We start from the raw sequence: 26,837 nt of genomic DNA, 5'->3' as shown, positions 1-26,837 counted from the left end.
GTGTGTCAATCAAGATATATGCAAGAACAGGCTCAATGATTATATTTTGTAACCATTCTTTAGTATATCAATTGTGTGATTTAAGAATGTTAACACTGTTATATTCTTTTTTAGTATAATGTGTGTGTGTGCAGAAGTGAATCATTTATTGCTTGCAAACCAATGATGGTAAGATGATGTCATAGGGTAGGACTGGATAAGTCTGACTTCTTCCTACTCCATTCAAGCATGTACTAGGTATAAGCAAATTGATATTGGATTGTGTGTAAAAATGAGTGTTGTTATATAAACTGTTTTATATGCTTGAAAGAATAAATCAAATCAAATCAAATCAAAGAGTGAACATCATTTTTAGTGCAGATAATTTTTTGTATTAACGTTCTGATCATTTGTGACTCAGATAAAAAGTACACCGGAAACTTCTCTCATATTTCAACAGAATCTTTATTTTTAGTTCCCTTTATTTCACAGTACATTCATTTAATAATAATTGCAGGTGTCTGTGGTTTAGGAGGTAGAGTGGGTTGTCTCCTCACCGGAGGATTGGCAGTTCAATTCTTAGCTTCTCTGTGTCCACATGTTAAGGCATCCTTGTCCAAGACACTGGACCTCAAGTTATTCCCGACGATATCACTGGTGTGCGAATGCTTGTGTGTGTGAATGGGTGAATGGGAAATAGCGTAAAGCGCTTTGAATGTGCTTCAAAGTATAAGACCATTTAAATGTACACTTCTGTATTTCTGGAGTATGATAAAAGGTTTAGCTGCTGTGAAAATGGCTTTGACATTGTTTCATAAAAATCTTTTTGTCTGATCACTTCAGTATCTCAGGGATGAGAGCACTGTCCCCTTTGACCTTTCTCACTGATCTGTCTCCAAAGTCAATAATCACCCATGATAACAGCAACACAACACAGCACAAAGATAGGAGTACACATATAACAGCTGTGTCCTCTATTAACAACCCCCCTAACTTGTTAGCACAGTGCCTTTGGGGTTATATCAAACCCCAGAGACATTTGGACTTTAAAGATTCAACACAAGGAAAGGAATATGTCTCTTGAGTAGTGTCCTTGCCCCCCAAAGAACATCCCTGGGCATGTCTGTGCCGTCCATCCTCCCCTGTCTCTCTCTTTGGTATCTATCCTTGTCCCATGGTGTTTAAGAGTGGTTTTGAATGTTTGGCAGGTTAAATTTAGCCTACTGATGTAAGCTGCATTCCATTCACAACAGACACAGAGATACACCCACAGTTTGGCTTTAGTGTCTAGGACTGTGAAGATCAGGGAAGCTCAAACTACCTACAGTGGGTTGACCCCTGAGTCGCCGTGTCTCCCCTTCAAGGATACAGGTTGCACAATAGGGACACCATCACAGGTATGGACAAGCCTCATCAGTGTGGATTTTGCGTATATTTAGGAAATTTTATAATTAGTTAGGTCAGAATATTCAAAACAGTCCCAGTATTGTGTTAAAATAAATGTGGCTGCATTTAACTAACATTTATAAATGCTATCAATTATAGAAGTCTCTTTTTGTTTTTGTTATGGCTAATTTATATATAGGCTCCTTATGACAGATTATTAGTTAATTATATATATATTTTCTATCTGTAAAATTATATTGCCTTACATTTGCTATATTTTGAAAATAATTTAAAGTTTGTCACAAACATAGCTGCAAAGCCAGCAGATTGGCACAGCTGAGTTACTGAACAAGAAGTACATTTATAATCTTACTGTCTGGTATCATTTAACAAAAAAGGGAAAACTAAATATACTCAGGTCACGGCAAATGTAAGAAAATCGTTTTGGATGTTTGTGCACTTTTTGCCCCACAGCTGAACATTTCTAACATTTATAACTAGAAAACATATATAGGTTTGCTTACAAAATTTGGACATAATAATAGTAATTTACCCTTGACCTCTACATATTTATCTGGTGACAGTATTAAAGGGAGATGCCGCTAACATAAGCTCATGTGTTCACATACTAGTTAAGGTCAGAATTCTGCTTGGTTTGCATGTAGTACTACTTATGTAACAGAAAAGAGCAGAGTAATAAATGTCTAATCATGAGAAAGTCAGTCTGTATATTATGAGTTTTCCTTGTCATCTTTTCAACTCTGTCCCATTTCAGACTGATAATAATGCAGAATTACAGTCTGTTTTTTTCTCTGACAACTGATGAAAGATGATCTTAACATTTATACTCACCAAACACCAAACTCTGTGTTTATCTACAACCTGTCAGATTATGTGCTCAATGTTCTGTGGGATCAGGATATAAGAAGTAAAACGTCTTCTTCATGACATGAGCAGAATAAATACACCCGTGTCCTTTATTGGTTTCCAGAGTTTTGTCCACATTGCCAAAGCCACACTTTCGCACTTCTATACAATGCTATCTGGAGATAGGAAGAAGTGTGCAACAGCTATTTGCTGAGATGTCCACGGTATCAGTTGTGTGATGCTGGAGCAGAGGTTCAGTGATCAAACACACCGCTGCAAGACAATATCCACGCTGATCTGGGTTCAAAATGTCAGGGCTACTTTTCAGCACTTGCCATAAATAAGCTACCAATTTTCCTTTTCCAATGTCTATTTCTGGGTGGGGGGTGGGGGTGCAAAACAACTGTGTGGCTATTTGTTTAGTATGAAGCTCCATGACAGCTGGGGTACATTCCTTCTCTACTGGTGGATGAGGAAGCATCCTGTACATCTCAAACTAATTCGCCCAGTACAATGATAACTCATTTTCCATGACAGGATTTTAAAAATATAAAATGTGAATTTTAGTAATGCCTTTGACGTCATTTATGGACCCTTTCTTGAACCCATTCAACTGACATTTCTGTGTGTATATTTATATTGTCCACCCTCCACCTCCCAGCTCTACCAGTAGGGCTGGACTGACTTACTAGGAGGCCCCAGACAAAACAATTACAGTTAACTGTCAGTCACTGTTGCTCAGCCCCATTCACAAGTTAGTTTATGATCATTTGATTATATGCAAATGTATTTAAGAATATGCACCATGTAACTCATATATTAAAGGTATTAAAACTCAGGTTTTTCGACACAGTCCTTCAAAAGACTTGAGAATTATATAAAAATCTTTTTTTTGCTTGATTGTTCTTTTTACAAAATCTACCTTAACGGGCACAAGTATATGTTTCAAGTTTTGAAAATGTTAATTCAGCATTATGTGATATGCAAACTCAGACCCGCTACATGATATTTTCTCTCACCTTTGCTGTCTGACAGGGGACGTCATGGATCTCGGAAAGAAGCTCAGCATTCCAAAAGATATTATGTTGGAGGAGTTATCACTGCTTTCCAACAGAGGTTCGCGGCTCTTTAAAATGCGCCAGAGGAGATCTGACAAATACACATTTGAAAGTATCCAAAATGAGGCTAACACACTGCTAAATGTAAGTCAACTTGTCTGTGCTATTCAGTTATTTCATTTTTTAATGACTGGATACAGAAAATGCTTCAATTACTGTCTTGCACAATACTGACTTTTACTTTCTGGAGTTCTAGCATTAGTGAAGTCTGCATGAAAATTTGTAAAGTTTTCCATACATTACTAATTAAATGTAAATGTATCAGTAAATATGCTCTTAGAAAAAAATGTTACAACACATGGAAGATGGAGTGACACGTTCCTTGAGCCTTATGCATCCTCCAGCCAAATCTACTGAGAGGCTTCTCAGTCACTTTGTTGAGGAACTGCCCCCTCGTTTATCAGTGTCTGTTGATGTGTGTGTGTGTGTGTGTGTGAGTGAGAAAGAGAGAGAGTATATACATAATTTAATGCATGGAAGACAAGAGTCCTGTTGCATTACTGATATTTTACCCAAGGCTGAGAACATGTGCTGTACTTTATTCTGTTTTACAGAATGATATTTTAGCTCAGAATGCACACATTGTGGAAATTAAAGTGGATGCACCAACCACAGCAACCCATGGAAATGCTACAGAAAACACAGTTTCAGTTAATAATGCTGGTGAGTAGAAGAGGCTGTTTATATTGAATTCAACAATCAGATTTAAAATACAGTGAGGACTTAAAACTAATTTTTGTTTTATTTTATCATATTTTAATAGCTTACACCCGTTTGAAACTACTTCATCAGGGTGTCACCCCATGCTGACACATTACTGTATATGATGAGTGTAAACTCCAATTATTGCCTGCTATAGCTCATCAGATTGTAATGATGGACAGCTCAGTCCAAATAATGAATCATCTGTGCCCTGTATCACGTTGAAAACAATACAGCACCACATTATTTGATGTGATACCTCATTAATTGTATTCCTTGTTCAAAATAAACACACTTCAGTTCTGATACCTGCTACAGAATTCAACAAAAGTTGCATGTAAGGTAACTTCTTCTTCTTCCACCACTGGGCAGCCCCGAACTGCAAACAAAACTGTCAAATCATTCTGCTGCAACTGTAGAACAAATCTCCACAACATGCTCTTATACTGACATTTCTCATCCAGTGTACAGTACCTCTTTGTTTTTGTTCTTGTTTTCTTTTTCTCCTTCATAGACACGACTGCAGAGAAGGTAAAAACCACAACTATACACAAATACTATTACTCTCCTTGGGCGGAGGCAATCCTTCATCACCCTGACCTTGCGGAAACTCTCAAACTAAGAATGCCTGCACTGGACCCACGAGCAGAGCTTCCTGAATACAAATGTTTCAACCGGTGAGAAAACTACCAGCACATTTTAATGAATTGGTGCAGAGTAAGACAAAAAGTAGAATTCACACCTAATCTAAATTACAGAGCTGCCACTCCTTATGGTGGCTTTGACAAAGCACCCAGAGGAATCACATTCAAGCTCCCTCTGGTGGACCTGAACATGCCCAGATACCCAGAGCTGCAGGATCCAGGGTTGAAGCGGCCCACCTTCAACAGGACAGCCCAGGGATGGGTATCTGAGGGCACTCATCTGATCCTACCCACCATTACCCTGGAGTCTATCGAAATCCCAGAGTCTGATGATCTGTAGATGGTCTGTTGTTATCTGGCAACACATTGTTGGCTATAAAATCGTGGCCCTGCTTGCAATGACAACAGAATAGCCACTTAGTAGCATAGGTGCAATGTCTTTTCAATATTTTTGAATTTTTCCCATGCAGTGAGCACAAAATGTTCCTTGAAGGAATGTGCTATATATATATAGTTCAAGAAATCCTGAACTTCCACTGATACTGAAAACAAAACTGTACATTTTATTAATGTTCAAGTGACTTGATGAACATGGAATGTAAATAAAGAATGGACAAGATTAATCAATGGCACAAAATGTTTCGCTATTATTAGTAAGATACATTTATATTATATTGACTGAAAATAAACAAATTAAACTGACAGTCCATTGCCATTTACAGTTGGAGTAGGTCTAATATAAAAACCTAATCTAAATTAAAATGAGAAATGTTTGCATATAGTCATGATGTCAGTGTCCCATATCCTCAACAAAAGGATTCACAGCATTTGTATAGTGTTGAAGTAGAAGAAGAGGTGATTTCACAGAGCAGCCAAGGTAAATTTATCTTGAGAATATCACAGAGAGGTCACTGATCTGTGGGGAAGACAGAGGGACCTGGACTTTGACCTGTGATGGCATGGAGATGTGCCATTCACAATGAAAGGACTGGAAGCAGTATATTCATGGACCCCAAAACTTTGACTTTATATGTATTTCATAACTGTATAAAAACACACACACACACAGTAATGTAAAATGGATCCTGTCACATCGGTTGTGTCTGATATCAGCTGAGAGGACAGACAGATATCCTGTACTGTTGGTGGTCACAGGTGGACTAAAAATAACATGTAACTTTGCAAAAACACATCCTACAGTCGAAACATTAGTGCAAAAATACAGTGAATGTCTGTGACTGATATTTGGTACTGAGTTCAGTGTTTCTGAAGAATCAAACACTGAAGTGGCATGACTTCTGTAGTGTACTTGTATATATTCTACTACTTATACATGCTCAGACATATACTGTATTGGTTCTTTAATTGGTCACAAAAATTGACCTGACCTTCCCCCAAGTCACAAACAAACACAATGTGCTTATGCTAATGACACATAAACAGTTACAGTCTTTTGTGTCTTTATCATTCATTCACAGTGCCGGTGGAAATAGCAAGCGAGTCCTTGAATTTAATAACTTGCTGAACCTCCTTGTGCAGAAATAACTTCAAACAAGTGCTTCTGGCAGCTGATCAGACCTTCACACCATTCAAGAGGATTTTTGGACCGGTCTTCTTTTCAGAACGCTTGTTCTTTGAGTTGGTGCATTTATATTGCTATGTAGTTGCAGTGTGCTTTTAACACCATACACTACATAATTCTGCATGTCCTTCCCAAACAATTCAAGCTTATTTTCATTCAGGACACAAAACATTTTCCCAGCAGTGTTGTGGAGTGTCAAAGTGTTTGTTGGCAAACTTCAGGCGTGCGGTAATGTTTTATCTGGAGGTCAGCAGTTTTCCTCTGGGGTCTCATGCTATGCCACGATTCCTGTTCGGTTAGTTGCATGTGGTAGACTAATGAACAGAGATGTCAATGAGTTCATATGATTCCTTTAAGTCTGGGCATCTTTTTTTTTTACCTCACTGAGCATTCTGGGTTGTACCTTTGAAGTCAGCTGAGAACCCACTGCAGTGTGAGAAACATGGAAAATAAAACTCTGGCAGGGTTTAAGTCAAGGTCACTGGAATCTCAAGAGCAAGCTTGATGCATGACTCACACAGAATGTGGTGCAGCCCATCAGGTCAGATTTGACCTCTTTGGCTGTTTCATCACACTGCAGTAAATTATAAGAAATGCCAATCTGTGTAATATATTTAATACATTAGATAGTGGCTGGACATTTTGGAATTTTAAATGTATTGAGAAAGTCAAGGGGTTTGACACTAACAGGATCTGATACTAACCTCAACATGTACTGTAAATCCTGTGCACCGTAAGCGAAGGCAGTATCAATGTGACCAAAGTCTAAAGACTTGATAAGAGTAAAACGGAACTAAAACCACCATATAAACTCTAACTGCCTTTATAACCACTGATTTAGGTGGTAATACAAAAAAGATACACAGCTGCTGAGAGTCTGTCTAAGTCCCTGTACAATACAGTGGAAACTGGTTTTAAAAAACTCCAAAAATAACCTTAAAGACAGTTTAGTCTGACAGCTCATCAGTTGTGTAACACTCGGTTTTGTGAGAGTTTTTATAAATAATACCAAGAACTCTTCATGTGTCTCATGGGAGGCCTCAGAGCTTTTCCAGAATGGGACAGAGCCACTACAACTTAGGTGGAGAAAACATCAGAGGGGAGATTCAGTAATTACTGAGCGTCTTTGTTTTTTGCTGACCCTGACTTGCATGCACCATCAGTCTCTTTCACTTGTCCTGTTTACAGTTAAAACCTGCTCTGCTCTGCAGGCTTTCCCCTGCCAGGCCCTCCATCTGCCCTGGTTTTTGTCCTGTTCACTGCAGCATCAGAGTCAGAAATAAAAATGGTAGATTTAGTTTTCCTGGGATATTATCAGGTAACAGTAATGCTTAATATTACCTGCTATTTGCACCAGTGTAACAAATGACAAGAAAGTATTATTTCCACAGTTGTTTTTTTTAATTTAAAACAGTAATATGGTTCTATTATTTGACATTTAGCCTGAAAGCATTTACAAAAAAAAAAAAAGCAGGCAGGGTTTAGTCCGCGCAGTGCTGCATGATTATGAAACCAGTGCAGTCATGTGATGTATTCTCTCATCATCATCCTGACAAGTTGGAAGTCTGACCTTCCGCCAGAACACAGTTTGCCACGGAGGGACTGAAGATTACAGTACAGCAGCAGTGCACTTGAGGCTACACTAGGGGCGGCGTTTGACCTCTTAAGTCGCAAAACATCACTAATCCGCGTCGGGCATTCTGGCACAGGCCGTCTCCGAAAGCATTTACTTAAAAAAAAAAAAACGAATTTCCACCGATATAACACTCACCCCACCGAGTGTGTGTGTGTGTTTGTGTGTGTGTGTGGCACCAAACGGATGCTCTGGCTGCCATCTGCCTACGTGTCGGAGGGATTGTGAATGCTGCACTATGATGGATAGAGCGTTTGGACATAGCTGCAGTCATTTGTAGGCAGTATTTTTTTGCAGGATTTATCGATAAGTTGTCGGATTTGCGCGTTGACAGCTGGACCGTCCTGCGCCTTTATTGGAGACGAGCAGTCAAGTAAGTATCTGCTTCCCCTTTACGGTGAGTCTGCAGAGCACTTGTTTTGTCAATGCCTGAGCGCAAGTTGCGGCATATTTGTGCTACTGTAGCTGTTCCCATGCAGTTCACCGAGAGGCTGCTGTACTGGCAGCTTGTCTCCTGCTGTGGGAGCGCGCCCGTCGAAACCTTTTGGCGTTTTTAACGCGGGGCGGTCACGAAGTCCGCTTCTCTGAGGGATGTATGTGGATGTATGAACCCTACAGCAAGGACGAGCGCTTATGTCAGAACGCATAGGCCTACACATGCATCCCATGGTGTTAGAGAGGTTAGTGCAGAAACATGTGGGCACTGGCACCAAATGTAGGCTTTAATAGGACGTGGCACGATGAAAACCATTAGGATTTATGAAATATGTCATTTTGGGCCGAAATAAAATACTTGTAATCAAATAAATGAAAGGCACGTTTTCAAGGTAAGCCAACAACATGCCTGTAAAAGTTTAACACCTCATTTAAAAACAAAAAAGTCTTGCTCATCTAAAGATGAGCAAGACTTTTTTGTTTTTAAATGATTCATTTGCTTAATAAAATATTAAAATAATTTAGTTGTTCAGTGTGGAGCCTTGTTGCATAATTATATGCTTATATCAGTATATTTAACAATAATAATAGGCTTCACTTTAGTGTTTTGGTGGTGGGTTTAGTCTCTTGTTTACATTAGGGTTGAACATTGTAGTTTATAGTTTGATGTACTTGAATTTTAAAGAAGACAAACTATTGTTTATGTTGACTATTAGCTCCGTGATGTAGCTATTCATTCTAATGGTACACAGTCATGTCCAAAAGACATTAAAGTGTTACAGAGAAAAGTCAGAATTCAGGTCATACAGCACCATCTTATGTTTGAATTACAATAGCACTGATACAATTATAACTTAATTGTAGCTGATCCTTGTATTATTATTCTGTTATTTTACTTCTGTGTTTCTGCAAGCAGTCTATTAGTTAGGAAACAACAGCAGAGTCACTTTCAAAAAACTGAAGATATTTTAACATCTTTAAGTCTTGTTCTATTAAAATGAAGTAATGTTTTCAGACCAATAATTAAACAGGGCTTCTTTTTTGTCTATAAGCAGATGTAAAATGTCTGTAATATTATTACAAATTGTCAACTCTTCCATTCTGGCAGGTGTGGTAGTCACACTGTAGGCTGTGTTTGTTTTTAAGAGTAAAAGCTTCACGTTACGTTTGTCTTTGCCTTCTAGGTTATGTTGAGATGCACTTGCCTGCTGCACTACCTTTGCACCATTATTCTGCCCTTATGTTTTGCTGCTGTAGCTGCATTGTTGGCTTGCATTAGCAGATTTATGGTTTGCCTTTTCTCCCCTCTGCAGATTTTTTTTCCTGTTGCCATTCAATGTCCAGTGACACATGGCTGAGGGTCCCCTGTGGCTGATCCAAACAATGCTTTCAACTAATCGCTCCGGAGGTGCGTGGGGATGAAATGGATGCAGCCCATGTCCAGGCCTACGCATCAGCTCCCACCTCCCAGCATGTCCAGCTGCAGCAAGTCTCCTGCCAGCTCTGGAGAAGGTAAATGACACGATTCATCTGGCACCTGACCAGATCAGTCATTTGGAGTAGTGATGTAAAGAAGGTTGCTTATTAGACCACCATAGTGCCATGCAATAACGGTCACATTCTGAGCCATTAGTATAGCAGTGTAAACTAGAAGTAATTGAGAATGTGCTAACATTTAGAGGAATGAATCAGTTTGCACATGTTTGCTGGATAAATGAATGACTGAAGACTGAGATGCACCAAATACTGCAAATATTGCACACAATTTGAGATTTTGTGTGTGTGTGTGTGTGTGTGTTCGTTGCAGGCTCTAACTCTATGGCATGGGTGAAAATGTTCAAAAAACCAGGAGAAGGCTTGAAGAAATCCTACCAGCCTGGGAGCATGCTGTCTCTCGCGCTCACCAAAGGCCTGCTGAATGAACCCGGGCAGAATAGCTGCTTCCTAAACAGCGCTGTTCAGGTGAAAACTATTTTCTACCTGCTCTAAAAAAAAAGAAAATAAAAATTGATTAAATCGCTTCACTTCACTGAAAAAAAAAATTCAAACATTTTATCCTTCTATGATTTTCAACTCCTCTTCCAAACGCTGCACTATAAAGCTGCACAAAACATCTTTTGACCAATAGAGGGCAGGAATAGTCCCCAAACCCAACCAGCCAGCAAATAAATAAATACCTTGTTGTTTTGGGGGGTGTTTTTTGCGTGTTAGCCAGACAACTTTGTTGTCAGTTTCACATGGTCCCAGATTTGTTGATTCTCTGAAAGTCTCAGACCTACTAACAGTTCACTGTTTCATTTTGTCAACTTCTAAAAAAATGTTTCTAGGCTTTTAGTATTTTTATGGGCAGTGTCTCAGTGATGACGTAGTGTTGTACAGTATGTTTGGATTAGTTAATGGAACTCAGCCATATGCAAACCTAAATAATGAGTGGAAAATGAATAAAAGTAGTGAAAAGCTGTGGCGTCAAACATTGAATTCAGTGTTGATATGAGAAACTTGTGGTTTTAGTTGCTGTTGTTAATCCCCCCCACAGGTGCTTTGGCAGCTGGACATTTTCAGGAGAAGTCTGAGGCAGCTCTCAGGTCACTTTTGTCTTGGTGATGCCTGCATTTTCTGTGCTTTAAAGGTTTGTCGGTTCTGTTTTTGCATTTAAACCCAAGTCAGTCAGTGTGTTTTAATTAGTGTTGTTAGTGATGTCTTTTTGGTCATACAGGTAATTCAGGGACGGTTTAAATAATTATTATGAACTAGCTACTTGTTGTTTTTCTTTTTCAGAGTATTTTCAGCCAGTTTCAGCAGAGCAGAGAGCGTGTGCTCCCCTCCGACAGCCTGCGGAACGCCTTAGCTGAAACCTTTAAGGACGAGCAACGCTTCCAGCTTGGCCTGATGGATGATGCTGCTGAGTGCTTTGTACGGTGACTCTGTGCCTTTGGCTTGTAAACAAAAGTAATATTCAATCGAAGTAACTTTATATTACATTACATTATGGTGCTTTCTACTCGGTGGCACCGATGGTAAAAGGAAACAAAGGCCACTGGCACAATGTCTTGGCTCTGTCACCCCTTTATCTACTGTACTGTATGTGAAAATACAGGTTAACATTTTTGCATTTTGTTTGTTTTAATGTTATTCTGCAACAGCATTGTTGTTAGAGAATTAGACAAAGAGGTGCTTCATATACATGTTTGAGTGGGTATTGAATACAGAACTTTTAAGGTCTACGCTGACATAATTCTTCCATTTTTATGTTTCTAGCTGCGGTACTGCTTTGTAGCATGTACTGTATGTTTGCTTGTATTCCACATTAGGCTCTTATTTGTATTGGCTCTTATTTCTTATCTATTAGGAGAACATCCTGGAGCGAATTCATTTACACATAGTTTCAGACACCGCAAATGATGCTTGTTCATCCAAAGCCTGCATCACCCATCAGAAGTTTGCAATGATGCTTTATGAGCAGGTAACATATTTGTCATTTTATTTGGAAAATGAAATTCAAATGCAATACAATACAACACTCAGAAGTGTATTAATGTGTTAAAGTACATAGGGAATTTTAAATATAAGGAAGAAACATTTAATAGAATAATAATGAAAAGTCACTCCTTCAGCTAAATGTTTGAGGAATGTGCACATAACATCTAAGGGTGTAAATAAAATGTAATTTGTTAAACAATGTTTTCTTTTCTTTTGCAGTTTGTGTGTCGCTGCTGTGGTGCATCTTCAGACCCACACCCATTCACAGAATTCGTACATTATGTGTCAACCACTGCTTTATGGTGAGCACTTGACTAACCGCCACAAAAGCCAGGCCAGAAGTGTCATTCCTGATTTAAATGTCAGAGTATTAAATGAGGCTTCTACTACTCCTTGTGTCCTTTAGCAGCTGTACTCCTTTAGCAGTCTGTATACTGTATAATATATACTGAGGTGTTTTCACTGTGGTGCTGCATACAGTACAATGCACTGAGGTGTTTTCACTGTGGTGCTGCAATGTGTACATTCATAATCCTGAACTTTTGTAAGGTTAGAGTATGCTTTTAGCAACTGATAAACAAAGTAGCTCACAAAAACTCATCACTGACATTTATATTGTGGTGAAATGTTGGTAGGTAGGTAGGTAGGACTTTATTGACCCCACAGCAATAGAGAGCAGCAACAAAACACCATAAGAACAAACACCACACACATATCTTGGGAAATAAATTCCAAAGTACCTAAAACCAAACAGATTATAGTATTTGATAGACAATCAAGAACAAGAATGATCCTCCCACAATTAATCCCTGAGAACAAATCAAAATACCTAAGAACAAGACAAAATATAGTATTCAAGAGATCAAGAAATCAAGGACAAGAATATTATTCCCATAATTAATCCCGCAGTGGGGGAAATACCTGTGTTTCAGCCATGAGGAGCTCTGAAAAACTACTCAAAAATACCTAAAACAAGACAATATAAAGTATTTGAGAGAAATCAAGAACAAGATTTTACATATGTGCATATTTACAATGCATTTTACCCCCAGGATTTGAGTATTGCACCTCAGTTGACTATTGCATAGTCCCTCATAATTTCACCTATCTTATCACTGCAGTGATGTATTGTACAGTCTGATTGCTGTGGGGAGGAACGACCTACAGTAATGCTTCTTCATGCACTGGGGATGTAGCAATCTTGTGCTAAAAGAACTGTTCAGAGTCTCCACTGTGTGGTGCAGGAGATGGGAGGGGTTATGCATGATGGATGTTAGTTTTGCCAGCATCCTTCTGTCCGCCACCTCCTTGATGGAATTCAGAGAGCAGTCCAGGACAGAACCAGCTCTCTTAACCAGCTTGTTAAGGCTCTTTCTGACTGTGTTGTGGAACACACTCGGCCATTCATCACTAGTGCTACTGGATTTTTTTATTTATTATTTAATTAAGTCATGTTATTTGGAGCTGAACCAAACACCTAAACACCTAGGGTTTTCATTTTCCCCAAAGGCTAAGGATGCCAAGCAGTTGTTTGAGCTTTTAAATACTGTTTGTGGCCATTTCTTTCTTTTGCGCCACAAGTGCACAAGACCTGCTCAGCTTATTCTCTGCATGCACTTGTGCATAGCACAAAGTAAATGTTTGTTTGCATTCACCGCTATCAACCAGGAGTGGTTATTGCAGTTTAAAACATTTTATCTGGATACCTTCAACACAGTTTCTGTCTGTTACTACTAGAGTAAATGTTATTCATGAGGACTGTGGTGATGGAAAATTATTAAAATGTTCACTGTGTTAAATGTTGGTGAAAAATATAATGTATGGGAAAACACAGCCATCTACTATCCATAACTGGTCCCTGTTTTTATTCTATATTTTATGCACAGCCAGCAGATTGATCGCATGTTGGGAAAAAATGAGCGGCTGAGGTCAGACATGTTTGGAGAGCTGCTGCAGGCAGCAAATAACACAGGTGACGCCATTTTGGTCTCTGCGTGACGGAAACGTGTGCAATCTATGAATGTACTGAAAGATTAAATGAGGTATTAAACACCTTTCACTTTAAAAAGGGGCGGAGACCCGGAGGAAACTCTGAGTTTCCCGAACAAAACCTGCTCCCAACCAGGTTAGGTTCACAGAGTAAGTTGCCATAGTAACTGACTCTTTAGATTACCTCTTTTTTTGAAACGGGTTTAACTTACCCCGCTTTCACGGGTTTAAGTTACCTCCGTTTCTGGAACCGAAAACTCAGAGTTTTCCTCATTTCGGGGTTAACAAACTCTGAGTTTCGACAAAACCTCCTTCTTGAAACGGGCCCCAGGAGGGGTTATTGCAGTTTAAAACATTTTATCTGGATAACTTCAACACAGTTTCTGTTTGTTACTACTAGAGTAAACGTTATTCATGAGGACTGTGGTGATGGAAAATTATTAAAATGTTCACTGTGTTAAATGTTGGTGAAAAATATAATGTATGGGAAAACACAGCCATCTACTATCCATAACTGGTCCCTGTTTTTATTCTATATTTTATGCACAGCCAGCAGATTGATCGCATGTTGGGAAAAAATGAGCGGCTGAGGTCAGACATGTTTGGAGAGCTGCTGCAGGCAGCAAATAACACAGGTGACTTCCGAAGCTGCCCGGTATGTGATTTATTTATTGTCATTTTTCATTTTAATCAGATGTTTTTGTTAACAAGTTAATCCTGCTGTCTTGTCAAAACATCTGTCTGAAATCAACCATTAAATGCTAATTAGTTGCAGGCACAAATAATTTAGCCATTCAGCCGAGCAATTATCATGTTACTGTAAAAGGGACACAAAAATGCTTCTTGCAACTGTGCAGAGTACACTCTGTGCTTTCTGCTGTGACACTGCATTTGAATTGGCCAGAAGGAGACGGTGCCAGACTAGTGAGGGGATATAAATAGCAGTAAGGGCTTATCCTCTGGTTTTCTCTCATCTGTATTTGCTACCGCTGCCTTCCTCTTCAGAGTGTATCAGTTTGACAAAAGACTGAGTTCTCTCTTCTGTCAGAAATTTCAAACAGCACTATTGACTTCATGATACTGATGTGCAGATAATACTGTCACATTTCCACCTTTGCAGTGATGTTTTGAACTGATGAGTCACATGAGTTTTAATTAAGAGAGACAGAGATAGAGCCACAACCTAAAGGACTCCGCTGACATTTGGAGAAATTAACTCATTTATTTCTTACTGAAATTTGAAGAAAATAAATGCTTAAGCTAGCTGCTCACTGGAATGTCTCACTTTGTACCACTTCATGTCTTAAATACACAAAACAGTTTGTAAATATTAAATAAACAATGTAAATAAAACATATCTGGAATTGTTGTGATACTGGTTAGCTGTTTCCCCAGCCTCCAGTCTTTGTGCTGAGCTACATGTGGACCACATGTCTAGAACACGCACTGACAGTGAAAATGTTTTTAGACCATCTGAGTTGTATTTAAATTAGTATTTGTTTAAATTATTGAGATCTTTGGAACAATGTTTTTCTTGTATGTATGGTAAAGTTAATATGGACTTCCATATGCTGTTCTTGGTATTCTGTAGAGCGACTGTGGTCAGAGCATCAAGATCCGCCGTGTGCTCATGAACTGTCCTGAAATTGTGACAATAGGGTTCGTGTGGGACGCTGAGCAGTCTGATCTTACGGATGATGTCATCCGGTCACTTGGCCCACGTTTGAACCTGTGTGGGGTAAGAGCTGAGCAGGCTGGATGACCCTCAGACCTTTTTTGCTGCACAGAAGACAAATATATCATATTCATCGTCTTAAAAGTCACTTTAAGAGATTTGTTAGATGTGGTGTTAAAAAAATGTATATCCACCAAATTACACCTATCACAGTTATCAACTTTTTTCTTTACTTTTTGTTATAATATTACAAATGAAGGTCAGAGTGCTGTAATGGCTTTTAAGCTTTCAAAAGAAGCTTCAGTTCCACATACAAACATTTTATTCTCCTAGGATCTAGTATCTGTCAGAGAGCAATATGCAGAGATGAAACTTCAGTGTGCTCTCTTTCAGCTTTTCAACCGTGTCACTGATGAAAATGCCAAACGGAGTGAGCTACATCTGGTGGGGATGATTTGTTTCTCCAGTAAACATTACTCAGCTTTTGCCTATCACACCAAATCTTCCAAATGGATGTTTTTTGATGATGCTACTGTAAAGGAGGTTAGGAACTCTGCTATTAATCTACTTTGTCTCTGTTCGGGCGTCTGTTACCGGCTACTCTCTGGTAAATGCTCTGATATCGCACTTTTCTTTTTCTCAGATTGGATCCAAATGGAAAGATGTTGCATCTAAATGTATCAGGGGACATTTCCAACCTCTTCTTTTATTTTACACTAATCCTGAGGGAAGCCCGGTGTCCAATGAAGATGCGCCAAGACAGACCACCATGTGTCCTCGATACAAAGCCCAAGTAAATGGTGGCATGACAGGTGAGGCAGTCCTCCACTTATCAGTGTATCTAACCCTACCACTTCTGGTTAAAATTGTTAGAATTGTCTGGGACATCCTGAGCAGAGTTTTAAATCACTGCAAGGTATATTAAACAACAGATAATCACAGCAACATACTGTAGAGTTAGTTACAAGTTAATGTTATAAGTTAACACTCACTCATGACTTTCCCCACAGGTTAACTATAAGCTAAACTGACCAAATGGTGGAATAAACACAAAAAACACACATTTTTGTGTTGGGTGTTAGGTGCACTTTGCACCACTTTGCAGTAAATATTACTTCACTATTCCAACACTATTCCACCCTGGTGGAAGGCAGTTCTGGTTTGCACTGGGACTGAGAGAGTGCTGTTAGACCGCAGGCTTGAACTTGACATGACGATGAGGCCTCTGTTGCACACAGCTTACCACCCACGCCTCCCTCCCTAATCCATGCTTTTGTAGCCAAGGTGCTACTCCCCTAGACATTTCTGATGTTTACCTCCATTAATTTATCTGCTTGGGTTTTTTGCAATGGCACAGCACTTGTTTAGATGGATTGTTTTGCTTTAGTGCGGTGGCCAAACACTTCAACTGGCATGGGACAGGAATCTTTTAATGAAAATAAGTGTAAGTAATTGATTTTTTGGTTTGTTTCAGAGTGGCTGAATTTTTGAAACATTATATGCATTATTTACTACTGTGTAATTTATTAAAGAATTTTAAATTGTGGCTTACTGAAGTACTGTTTCCTACACTTTATAGTTTGCTATAGTTTTTCTCATGCATTCTTACATCTAGAGTATAACCAGTCCAGCTGACATACAGCGTTTTACTGTATTCGCATTTACTGTATGTGTTACTGAATTACTTGGCAGTTGGTGTACTTTATCCAAATCTAGTATCCTTTTTTTAGTGGAACTACTTAAATGTCAGCATCAGGCTACATACCCAAATCTGGAAATCTGTAATATTACAGCTTACTTGCTACCATTTCTCAGCACTGTCAGCCACACACATGCGCAGTATTTTGACTTTTTCATATGTACCTCATGTTTCAGAGAGCATTTCTTTCACTTGTTTTCTATTTATTAAATGGTAATATTTTTACTATAGGTCTTAATAAAATATGGAGCATGTTAGGGTGATTACAAGCATCTTGAAGTACAGTGTTAGACAACAGAAAGGAGGAGCTGAGATAATAAAATGAAAGAGAGGCAGTTGTTCGGCAAAGGTACCAATTATTTACTGTTTGGTTGACTAATGTCCACATGCTCAGAAAATGCTGCTTAAGAGGCAAAAAAAATCTTAAGTTAAGAAATATCAAATGCAATTTTCTGCTTCAAAGCATAACCGCTCATCTGCCGGTTCATTTATTCTTTTGCCCTCAGTGAAACTTCCCCTCAGCAGTCCTAACAAATTCCAGGAACCTTTTATGGAGAGGCCAGGCGACTCAAAAAAAGACAGAGGGCATCGGAGAATTGACCCATCACAACACCAAGGTAGATGTATTCAAAAATGTTTACAGTTGCTTGGAAATGGATATGCTGAAAATTGTTAATCGGTCAGTCCTGTCAGATATTTTTCTAAAGTCACGGAAAACTGCAGTTGTTAAGACCCTTCTAAAAAATGCAGCATTGATTGTTACATGTTAAATAATTACAGGCCAATATCTAATCTTCCTTTCATTGGAAAAGTTATTGAGAATGCAGTTTTGATTGAACTGAACAACTTTTTAATGTAAACGGCCTTTTGGACATATTTCTGTCTGACTTTAGACAACACCAGCACTGAGACTGCACTGATAAATGTGTTAAATGACATTCTTGTCAATACAGATTCAGGTAAAACATTAGTTTTGGTGCTGCTTGATCTTTGGTCATGAATCTGAGTGGACCACCATGACATGCGGAGTCCCCCAGGTTTCAGTTCTTGGACCACTGCTATTCAACCTGTACATGCTCCCTCTGGGTCAGATGATACATGACAATAATGTTGCTTATCATAGTTACGCAGATGACACGCAGTTTTATTTAGCTCTCTCAGCAAGTGACTATGGTCCCTTAGACTCACTCTGTCAGTGCTTAGAGCAAGTCAGCTCCTGAATTAAATTAAATTTCCTTCAGTTAAGCAAAGAACCAAAAAGGATAAAGCTGCTTTAAGCTACTATGCTGCACACAGATGCCTGGATTCTATGCTGTACTTTCTGCACTATAAAAATCTGCTAGATTTTTGTTTCAGAGCTTTTATTTTATTTATTTTTATTTTCATTTTATGTATTGTATCTCATTTTAACAATCTCCTAACTGATTTCATTCTGGTTGTCTTGCTTATTGTTTTCAGTGCTGTTACTATTTGTCCATGCATATGCAAAAGCACTTTGAATTGCCTCTGTGTATGAAAATGCTATATAGATAAAGTTGCCTTGCCTTGTGTTGTAGTCATAGTTGAACACTGATTATTGGCAGGCAAAAAAAAGACATACAGCAACAAATCATAAATGCTGTATGTCACAACCTGTGTGTAGCTCTACAAATGATCTATGTCCACTTTGTTTAGACATGGCACATACAAGAACTTCATCTCCTCCAGAGAATGGACCAAGGCCTTCTGTGGACCAAAGACTAAAAGGCTATCAACGTACTGAGAAGTCATCAAACCATTCAAGCAGAGGATCTCAGGAGCCACGTGGACAGGGTGGCGGGCCCCCCCCCCAGCCGCTATGATCAGGGTAGTTGCCAGGAGCAATGGGAAAAGGGTGGAAGTGGAGGAAGTCGCACTAAATCTAAATCCACCTGGAGACCTATTCGAGAGGTGTTAAATGTGGACACTGTGCTGAACGAACTGGAGCAGCGGCGTCAGCAGCAACATGACAGTCCGCGACGCAGTAAGCCTTCATCGCAGGAAAGGGTGCACGCTGAACTAAGTCATGAGAGGGAACATGTGCGAGCCAGAGAAGATCGGAGGCAGAAGTGTTTAATGACAATTTATGAGGATGATCAGCGGCATGAGACTGAGAGCCACAGCTCTGTAGAGTCGGAGAGCAGGGCCAACCAGCAGAGGGGCAGCAGGCTTAAGGGTGGCCCCAAGACGCTGCTGCGTAGTGACACCTGGACCACTCAAAGGGCAGAGTCTGGCTACGAGAGCAGTGACAGGCTCAGCAGTGGCTCCACCAATCCTGACTCACCTGGGGTTGATGGCTTTGCTGTTAAAGACCAGAGGTCAATGCCAGAGGCACAGCTGCAGAGGTAACAGCCATTCTTTGCACTTTTATCTTAAGTTTGCCAAATCAGGAGTGCTACAGAGTGTAAATGACACTGTCATCTCTAAATTACTTTAAAACTGCAGGTATAGTAACTGACGGCATTAACTGCTAGTTCCATCAAAATTAAGTAAATCATTAGTTCCTTGAAAAATCTTCTGAATGTTTATTTTAGCAATAGTTCAAGTTTAATTGTTAATCTGAAATACTGCCCTATACATACCTCCATACATTTCTCAGAAAATATGTAGCTACAATACAGTAAATATGGAAACTGTTTTTAGGTAAGTTAAAAGGTTACAGTATATTTATAATGTCCGCTAACAGGCAATGTGCCTTTTATTTATTTCTCAGTATATTTTCATACATATTCAGTACATTATTGCAGATCCTAATCATCACTCAAAAGTATGAAACTGCACTGCTGAGACAAGCCTTAATTCTAAATGACTATATGCTGGGCCTCTTGTTTAGTAAAGCTAATGTGCACTATAAACCAGTATGTGGGTTTGATATGAGGATTCACTAATTTAATGTTTAAAGTTTTAGTCTCATAATAAGCATAAGAAATAAGATTTTCAGATGTTAGAATTGTGTTTGATGCAATTGTAACATTCACGCAGTCATTCTACCATTTTTGTGGGACGCTGTGCACTCTTCAAAATATTTCACTGTTTTGTTTATTTGTGTAAAAGCATATTGTGAATAGTTTTTTATTTATTTTTTCAGCCAGCTGCACCAAAAGGGAGGCAATGCAAAATCATGCATAATGTCCTCACCTTCACATAATGGTAAGTTCCAGTATTGAAAGAGTTCCCTGATGGTTTCCTGGCAGAGCCTGGTAATAAATATAGTGTGCTGTAACTCACTATCAGTAGTGTTTTATTTTTATATTATGACACTGACACTGTGGGGTTATGTGCTAAACCTGTCGCAAATTATTGTGCCGTCAGCTGCACAAAATTTAGTGGCAACAGTTTTTAACTATTTAACTGAGCACAGCCGCAGCAGTGTTCACTTGAAAACACTGCAGTTTATCAGGACCTGCTGCCTGTACTGCGCATGTGTGGACCAAGATTGAGCTTAAAAGAAAGTGTACATTTACATTGACTGAACTTTTAATATGGTTGAAGAAGTCAACAAACATATTTTGGAACTGCAATCACATAGTCTTGTTGTAACAATTTCCTTTCATTCAAAATGTGTTTATGAATTCCTTACAGTTTATTCTCGGTATTATGCACGTAGGTGCCTGAGAGTAAGTAAAGACTGATTAATGACTGGGTTGATGTTTGAGCATAGACTGACTTAATTTAACCTCTTCACCCAGTCAGCTCAGCACAGGCATTAATCTGATGTTAATCCAACAAATCTCGTTCAGATAGCACAGCTGGACACAGCTGCTGCTGTTGACAGAAATGTCTTTCTTTTTAAAGCAGCATTTTGAGCGAGCTGCACTTGATACTTTATTGTGCCTGTGCGCATGTGGAGCCAGTGTTTCCAGCCAGCGGCTAAAGCGTTTATCCTTGCATGGTCCTCGCCAGGGCAACGGCAAAGAAAAAAAATAACACATCTATTTTTAAAGGGAAGGAATTCAGCCCCATGCTGCCTCTTGCTGTGCTGGTGCACAGAGTGAGCACGCTGACGGGTCCCTCTAGCTGTGAGAAAGTCTAGTGAGATTAACACTGTGCTGATGCCACCTTGTGTCCAGAGAGGACAACAGCCTCTCTGGACACTGCTGGGGCTGTATATGTGTGTTTATTTGTGTATCTGTAGGTGATGACTTCATAATTAGGGAAGAGGATTAGGGCAAAGTCGGGTGGAAGGCACAGAAAAGCAGAGGAAAAAATAAATCTGAATTCTGAGATTAAAGTGTAAAAGCTGGGACTTGGCAGAATTCTGTCAATATTCTCAGGAATTTTGAGAAATTCTGAGATTAACCTCAGCAATTACTGTAAATCTGTTTTTCTCTGTACTCCTCTTTCTCCTGTTGCATTTTATGGTGGATATTTGTCCATTTGTTAATATTACTAGGGATTTTTATACATGTTTATATTTATTCTGACAGTTTAAGAGATTTCTATAATAAAGTTTTGGCTTCAATTTTTTGTTTTATTCGATTTTATGTGCAATTTTTACAGTGCACAGTCATAGTTTTATTTAAACTCTATACATTTTGTAATTTCATTCTAAAGAGTAAGCAGACAGAAAGTACCATAGATTACCTTTGGAAGTAAAAATTATATATTTTGGTTTTTTATGTTGCCTGTTTTTCTGTCACATTGTTTTACTAAACTTTACTTTGTAGGTAAACATCAACCCAAACCTCAGGGAAAGAATCATGACCAAGTTTCACATTCACATCTAAAGTGCAGTCCATGTTCAAGGTACATGTTCAGTCCTGTCTTGTAAATTCTATATAAATAGTTTCAATGTGTATAATTAAGTATGTATTATATACACTATTTCCATAATACTTGAATAGTCGCTTCCATCTGTAGTATAAATACTTTTCTCTTTTTTGTAGACGGAAATCAAAGTACACTTCTAGCACCTCCAGGAAAGCAGTGTCTTCAGAGAGGGAGTCCACTGGTCCAGATACCAGGCAGAGTGATCAGCAGGAGCTGACAAACTCTAGAGGGCACACCGGAGAAAGTCCCGCTCCGAGGCACGTTGCAAAAACCAGCAGCTCAGAATGGAACAGCTCCGATGATCTCGCTCTTTCTGAGCCTGAAGACAGAGAAAGCACTTACTGCTCCAGCAACAGTGAGGCCACTGCCTCTGACTCCCAGTGTCCTCATATAACCCTGCCATACCACCCTCCTGGTAATGTGACCGCGGAGCCCCTTCAACCGAACAGTCAGCGTCAGCTCAGCACGACAGGGTCTCCTTACATTCGACCCACCCAGCAGATCTCTCCTCACCAGGGAGAAACAAGTCACGCAGTGTTTCGTCCGAGGATGCTTCAGGAGCCTTTTTCATCAAGCCCTTGTCTTTCTTCCACATCTTACATTAGTCCGCATAGGAATCCTGACATGTCAGGCCTCCGAACCTTCTCGGATGCAAGCTCCAAGTCGGGCTCTGACCCAGAGAGGAGCACCTCATCATCATGTGAAAGTGAGGAAAGACTAACTGGGTGCAGAGTAGAACAGGCAGTGCCAGCTCACGAGGTTTCTCTGACGACGTACTTCAGCGTGGATAACTGCATGACGGAAACATATCGTCTCAAGTACCACAACCAGAGGCCTCTTGTCCTCTCTGCCTCGGTGCCACGGACGGTGGTTGCGACTGAGCGCAGAGACGCCACCGACACACACTCACAAGATATGCCAAAAGCCAGACCTGAAACAAGTAAGCCTCTGAACACCTGAATGTACTGTAGGACTGGTCAGGATGATTACACATATACTGTAACATGAGATACAGTAAACTCAGCTGTAAGAGATTTTGCTCTACCGTTTATAGTGTACCAACTGTTCCTTTAAGAATTGTTGTATGGCATCCATCTGAAAGTTATTGGAAAAAACAAAATGACAGTAATCAGATGTTTTGTTTTTTCATGATATAAATATACACACAGGGTTGCTTAATCAAACGTAATCAAAAGTTTTCCTTATTTTCTTTTCAGGCCATAATAGCAATAAACCCACAGCAAAATGGAACCCAGTGACAGCCAAAGGACTGGATGAACATGGTTTTTTATGAGTGTTCCTTGGTAAGTTTTGTTTACATGGATGGACAGTGGTCAGTAGAGCACTACTAACTGGATGCCAAAGAGTTTACAGAGTGGAAATATTTCCTGAAGCTCAACATCTCTAAATTGAGTGGGATTTATTTACACAAGCCTGTCACATAAGTAAAACCTATTTCTAAATGCTGTTACATGTTGTTTGACGGATAATCAACTTTCACACATACCGTCTTCCATTGTCCTTGCGGTACCGCTGCAAGGAGATTTTGCTTTAACCAAAATCTGGACTGTTTTCAGTTTGCACAAAAGGTTTTAGAGTTTTAATCACCTTATATCAAGTTTAAAATGTTTATTTTTAAAACTGTGCAGTAGTTCTGCAAAAGTGCTATGGAACTGAAGATATACTGATATGTTTAAAGTAAGCCATGAGAGATTACGCTGTGTCACAGTTTGATTATGCTGTGGTCTGTAGATGAAAAATGATGCATGTTGACATGAAAAGGTACTTTATCAGAATATGATGTTATCCTACATAACACAAACCTACAAAGATCAAAGGTTTGCATCAGCTGCACCAGATTTAAGGTAATTCATTTAATCACAGCTCAAACTGGAGATTAATAAGAATGGAAATGTTGGAAGTGAATATCTGGGCAGTTTACTGACTTTATGCACATTGAAGGCTTTAGGTCATTGCAACATTTACATATATTCAGTTAGTGACTTGTTTCAACTGTTATTATTTATCAGTTCTTTTACAACATTTATGTGTTTGTGAATGACTGAGGGCTGCCTGCGCTGTACCAGTCGACCCCCGTAGCTGTAAGCCTCAGCTGAGAAAGACTCAAAATGGGACGTTCTGCATTTGAGGCAGCCCTCAGGTTATTCAGTAAGTCACTATATACAATCACGTAATCGTATGTGTTCTACCCTCGATTGTTCTGGTTCTGTTAATCTTTTTTTTGTAACTCACAGTGAATTAAATGGTATTGTTTTCAGTCTTTCTCGTACTTAGATCTCACAGATTTAAACAGGTTTGTGTTTGAAGGTATTTTTCATTTCCAAGAGAAACTGTGTTAACATCTGTTCAAATAAAAAATCACCAAAATCTGTTATTTATCAAGGGGTGCCTAAACTTTTGCATAAGACTGTATGCACATTGAAGGCTTTAGGTCATTGCAACATTTACATATATTCAGTTAGTGACTTGTTTCAACTGTTATTATTTATCAGTTCTTTTACAACATTTATGTGTTTGTGAATGACTGAGGGCTGCCTGCGCTGTACCAGTCGACCCCCGTAGCTGTAAGCCTCAGCTGAGAAAGACTCAAAATGGGACGTTCTGCATTTGAGGCAGCCCTCAGGTTATTCAGTAAGTCACTATATACAATCACGTAATCGTATGTGTTCTACCCTCGATTGTTCTGGTTCTGTTAATCTTTTTTTTGTAACTCACAGTGAATTAAATGGTATTGTTTTCAGTCTTTCTCGTACTTAGATCTCACAGATTTAAACAGGTTTGTGTTTGAAGGTATTTTCATAAAGATGCTGATATAATCTGACATTATACACAACACATCAGTTTTCTTGTTAATAAGAATAAGAGTCTGGAACCTGCATGTGGCCTTTACGAAGTCCTACTAGCTGCGTCTACAGCATGAGCATGACAATATTGGGCTGTGAGTGCAAAGGACATCAAATCTATTGGATATACATTAAATAACAGTTTGTACCTACAGTTGATTTGGAAACTTTAACACTTGAATGATGTTCTATTCTGTCACTCGTGCAAGAGCATACTTTTGTTTATGCATCCATTGTAAATATAAACGTATACGCTGGAAAACAACTGACTATCCGAGATGTACTATGCATTCACTAAAAGTTACTTTAAAAGCAGATCGTGCCATTTTTAAAGCTTTGTATTTGGTGCATCTGACAATATCAGTATCATTAATATTTTGTGTTTACTATATTGCCAAGTATTATTAACATCCTGCCATTTATGCATACGGTCTTTGTATACATGTGTTTTTTCATCTACTTTGCATTTTTGTCTACCCACACACCTTTGTCCAGGTAGTTCTCAGCTATTCTCACTGCACATATTGTCTGCTGCTGTGTGCGTTTAATCTGACACAGTGGATTGTGTCTAGAGATTTTTGTGGGCGTGTTTGTAATCTCATCTAAATGTGAGCATTTTTCATGATTCATTTATTGACACTTTAAATTCAAGGAAAAGAAAGCATTCAGTGTAACTGAGCTACTGAGAAATTCTTCACTTCTGAATTGTAATCTTGTCATTTGTGCTGTAATTATAAATGACAGTTTTTACAGTTATTTTTAAGGTATGTTATATACAGTTTGTTTTATATTCCGTAGATAAAGAAATCAAAATGACTAAATGATTGGATTGGATTAGATTAAGATGAGTGCATTAGCCAGATTACCTAAATGTTGTCGACTGCAAACTGTTTTTTTTTTTTGTTTTTTTTTTGTGGTTTATTATCTAACTAATGGTTCTATCACTATTTACCCCATTTTTAATTAATTTCTGTATCTGTGAAAAATTGTTCTATTTATGTTATATTTTAAATTCTAAACATTGTCTCTTCAGTTATATCACGAGTGCCTTGACATTTTCAGTTTCGTTGTGTTTTGTGAGTGAAACCACACTTACTGAATGAAGGAGATGAATGAAGAGAATAGAGGATGTCATGAATCATTTTTTTGAATATGCAGTGCTAGTAGTGACATATTGATGATATTCCTGTGTGTGCACCATTATGTACTGTGTGTGTGTGTGAGTGTCAGAGGGATAGATTTGTTCCAGGTCCAATATTCCTAAAAGCCCTTTCAGACTTGGAAGCTGCAAACACAGCAAGTAGCAGTCTCAGCCATTTGCTCTTCATCCAGCTGCAACTGGCAAAGGTTTGATGTTCAAATGTCAGCAGCAGAAAATGGGAAAATCTGTGCTTTTATCCTCCTGGCAAAGTTAGGTGCTTCTGGATCTGGAGAGAGCTTAATGGCTTATAACTCCAGTGTTTAACTTGGTATGTGCATGAAAACGTGTCTGTGTACTTGGAAGAGGAAGCTAAATGCTTATCCTTTTGCACCCATTATGTCTTCATTTAAAAGCTTTATTTACACAAGAAGCTGGTAAGACAGAACATCTTTTTATGCCCCATAACATCACAGCTGGCATTGCATCAGCCAATATCTTTTATTTATTTTGTCCTAAATATACAGAGACAGAACCTAATTGCTCCATGTTGTATCAACACTAAAGAACAAAAGAGAACTTTCCACATTATGCCACTGATCTTGTCTGATAAGTTACTGGCTGATGTGGCCTGATGTGTAGGACCTGTATGACTCACTCAATACCACTGTGCATGGCTAGGATTCAGCCTGAAACCACTGCTGAACTGAGTTGCTGGTGCTTCAGTGAATGCTTCATGACTTGTGTAAGTACAGACCGGTTTAAAGTAACATGTAAAATCTGTCTACACTTTATATTTTTGTAGATAATATGTTTATTTTTATTCATTGTTGAATAAATTTTAAATTATTGTATTAA

The 26,837-nt window shown here is 38.9% G+C and overlaps 2 protein-coding genes across 2 annotated transcripts; both read left to right on the top strand.

The window, feature by feature from the left end:
• Nucleotides 1-1,297: 1,297 nt before the first annotated feature.
• On the top strand, nt 1,298-5,078 carry myoz2b (myozenin 2b). The gene is made up of 5 exons (XM_020602189.1): nt 1,298-1,376; nt 3,268-3,434; nt 3,905-4,013; nt 4,567-4,729; nt 4,811-5,078. The coding sequence occupies exons 2-5, from the start codon at nt 3,276-3,278 to the stop codon at nt 5,034-5,036; spliced, it is 657 nt and encodes a 218-aa protein (XP_020457845.1). The 5' UTR covers nt 1,298-1,376; nt 3,268-3,275; the 3' UTR covers nt 5,037-5,078.
• Nucleotides 5,079-8,019: 2,941 nt separating this feature from the next.
• On the top strand, nt 8,020-26,779 carry usp53b (ubiquitin specific peptidase 53b). Its single transcript, XM_020602130.1, is given in 19 exon segments — nt 8,020-8,284; nt 9,660-9,858; nt 10,154-10,308; nt 10,883-10,975; nt 11,125-11,259; nt 11,696-11,809; nt 12,046-12,128; nt 14,365-14,470; nt 15,407-15,553; nt 15,884-16,033; nt 16,134-16,302; nt 17,696-17,806; nt 18,864-19,012; nt 19,014-19,552; nt 20,296-20,357; nt 21,875-21,953; nt 22,094-22,917; nt 23,195-24,305; nt 24,789-26,779. Coding segments are annotated over 17 exon segments (3,087 nt in total). The 5' UTR covers nt 8,020-8,284; nt 9,660-9,764; the 3' UTR covers nt 23,272-24,305; nt 24,789-26,779.
• The last annotated feature ends 58 nt before the right edge of the window (nt 26,780-26,837 follow it).

The sequence above is a fragment of the Monopterus albus genome, unplaced genomic scaffold (assembly GCF_001952655.1).
Source record: "Monopterus albus unplaced genomic scaffold, M_albus_1.0 scaffold54.1, whole genome shotgun sequence".
Taxonomy (NCBI): Eukaryota; Metazoa; Chordata; class Actinopteri; order Synbranchiformes; family Synbranchidae; genus Monopterus; species Monopterus albus.
Note: the sequence above shows the minus strand (reverse complement) of the source record. Positions and strands in the feature narration are given on the sequence as shown.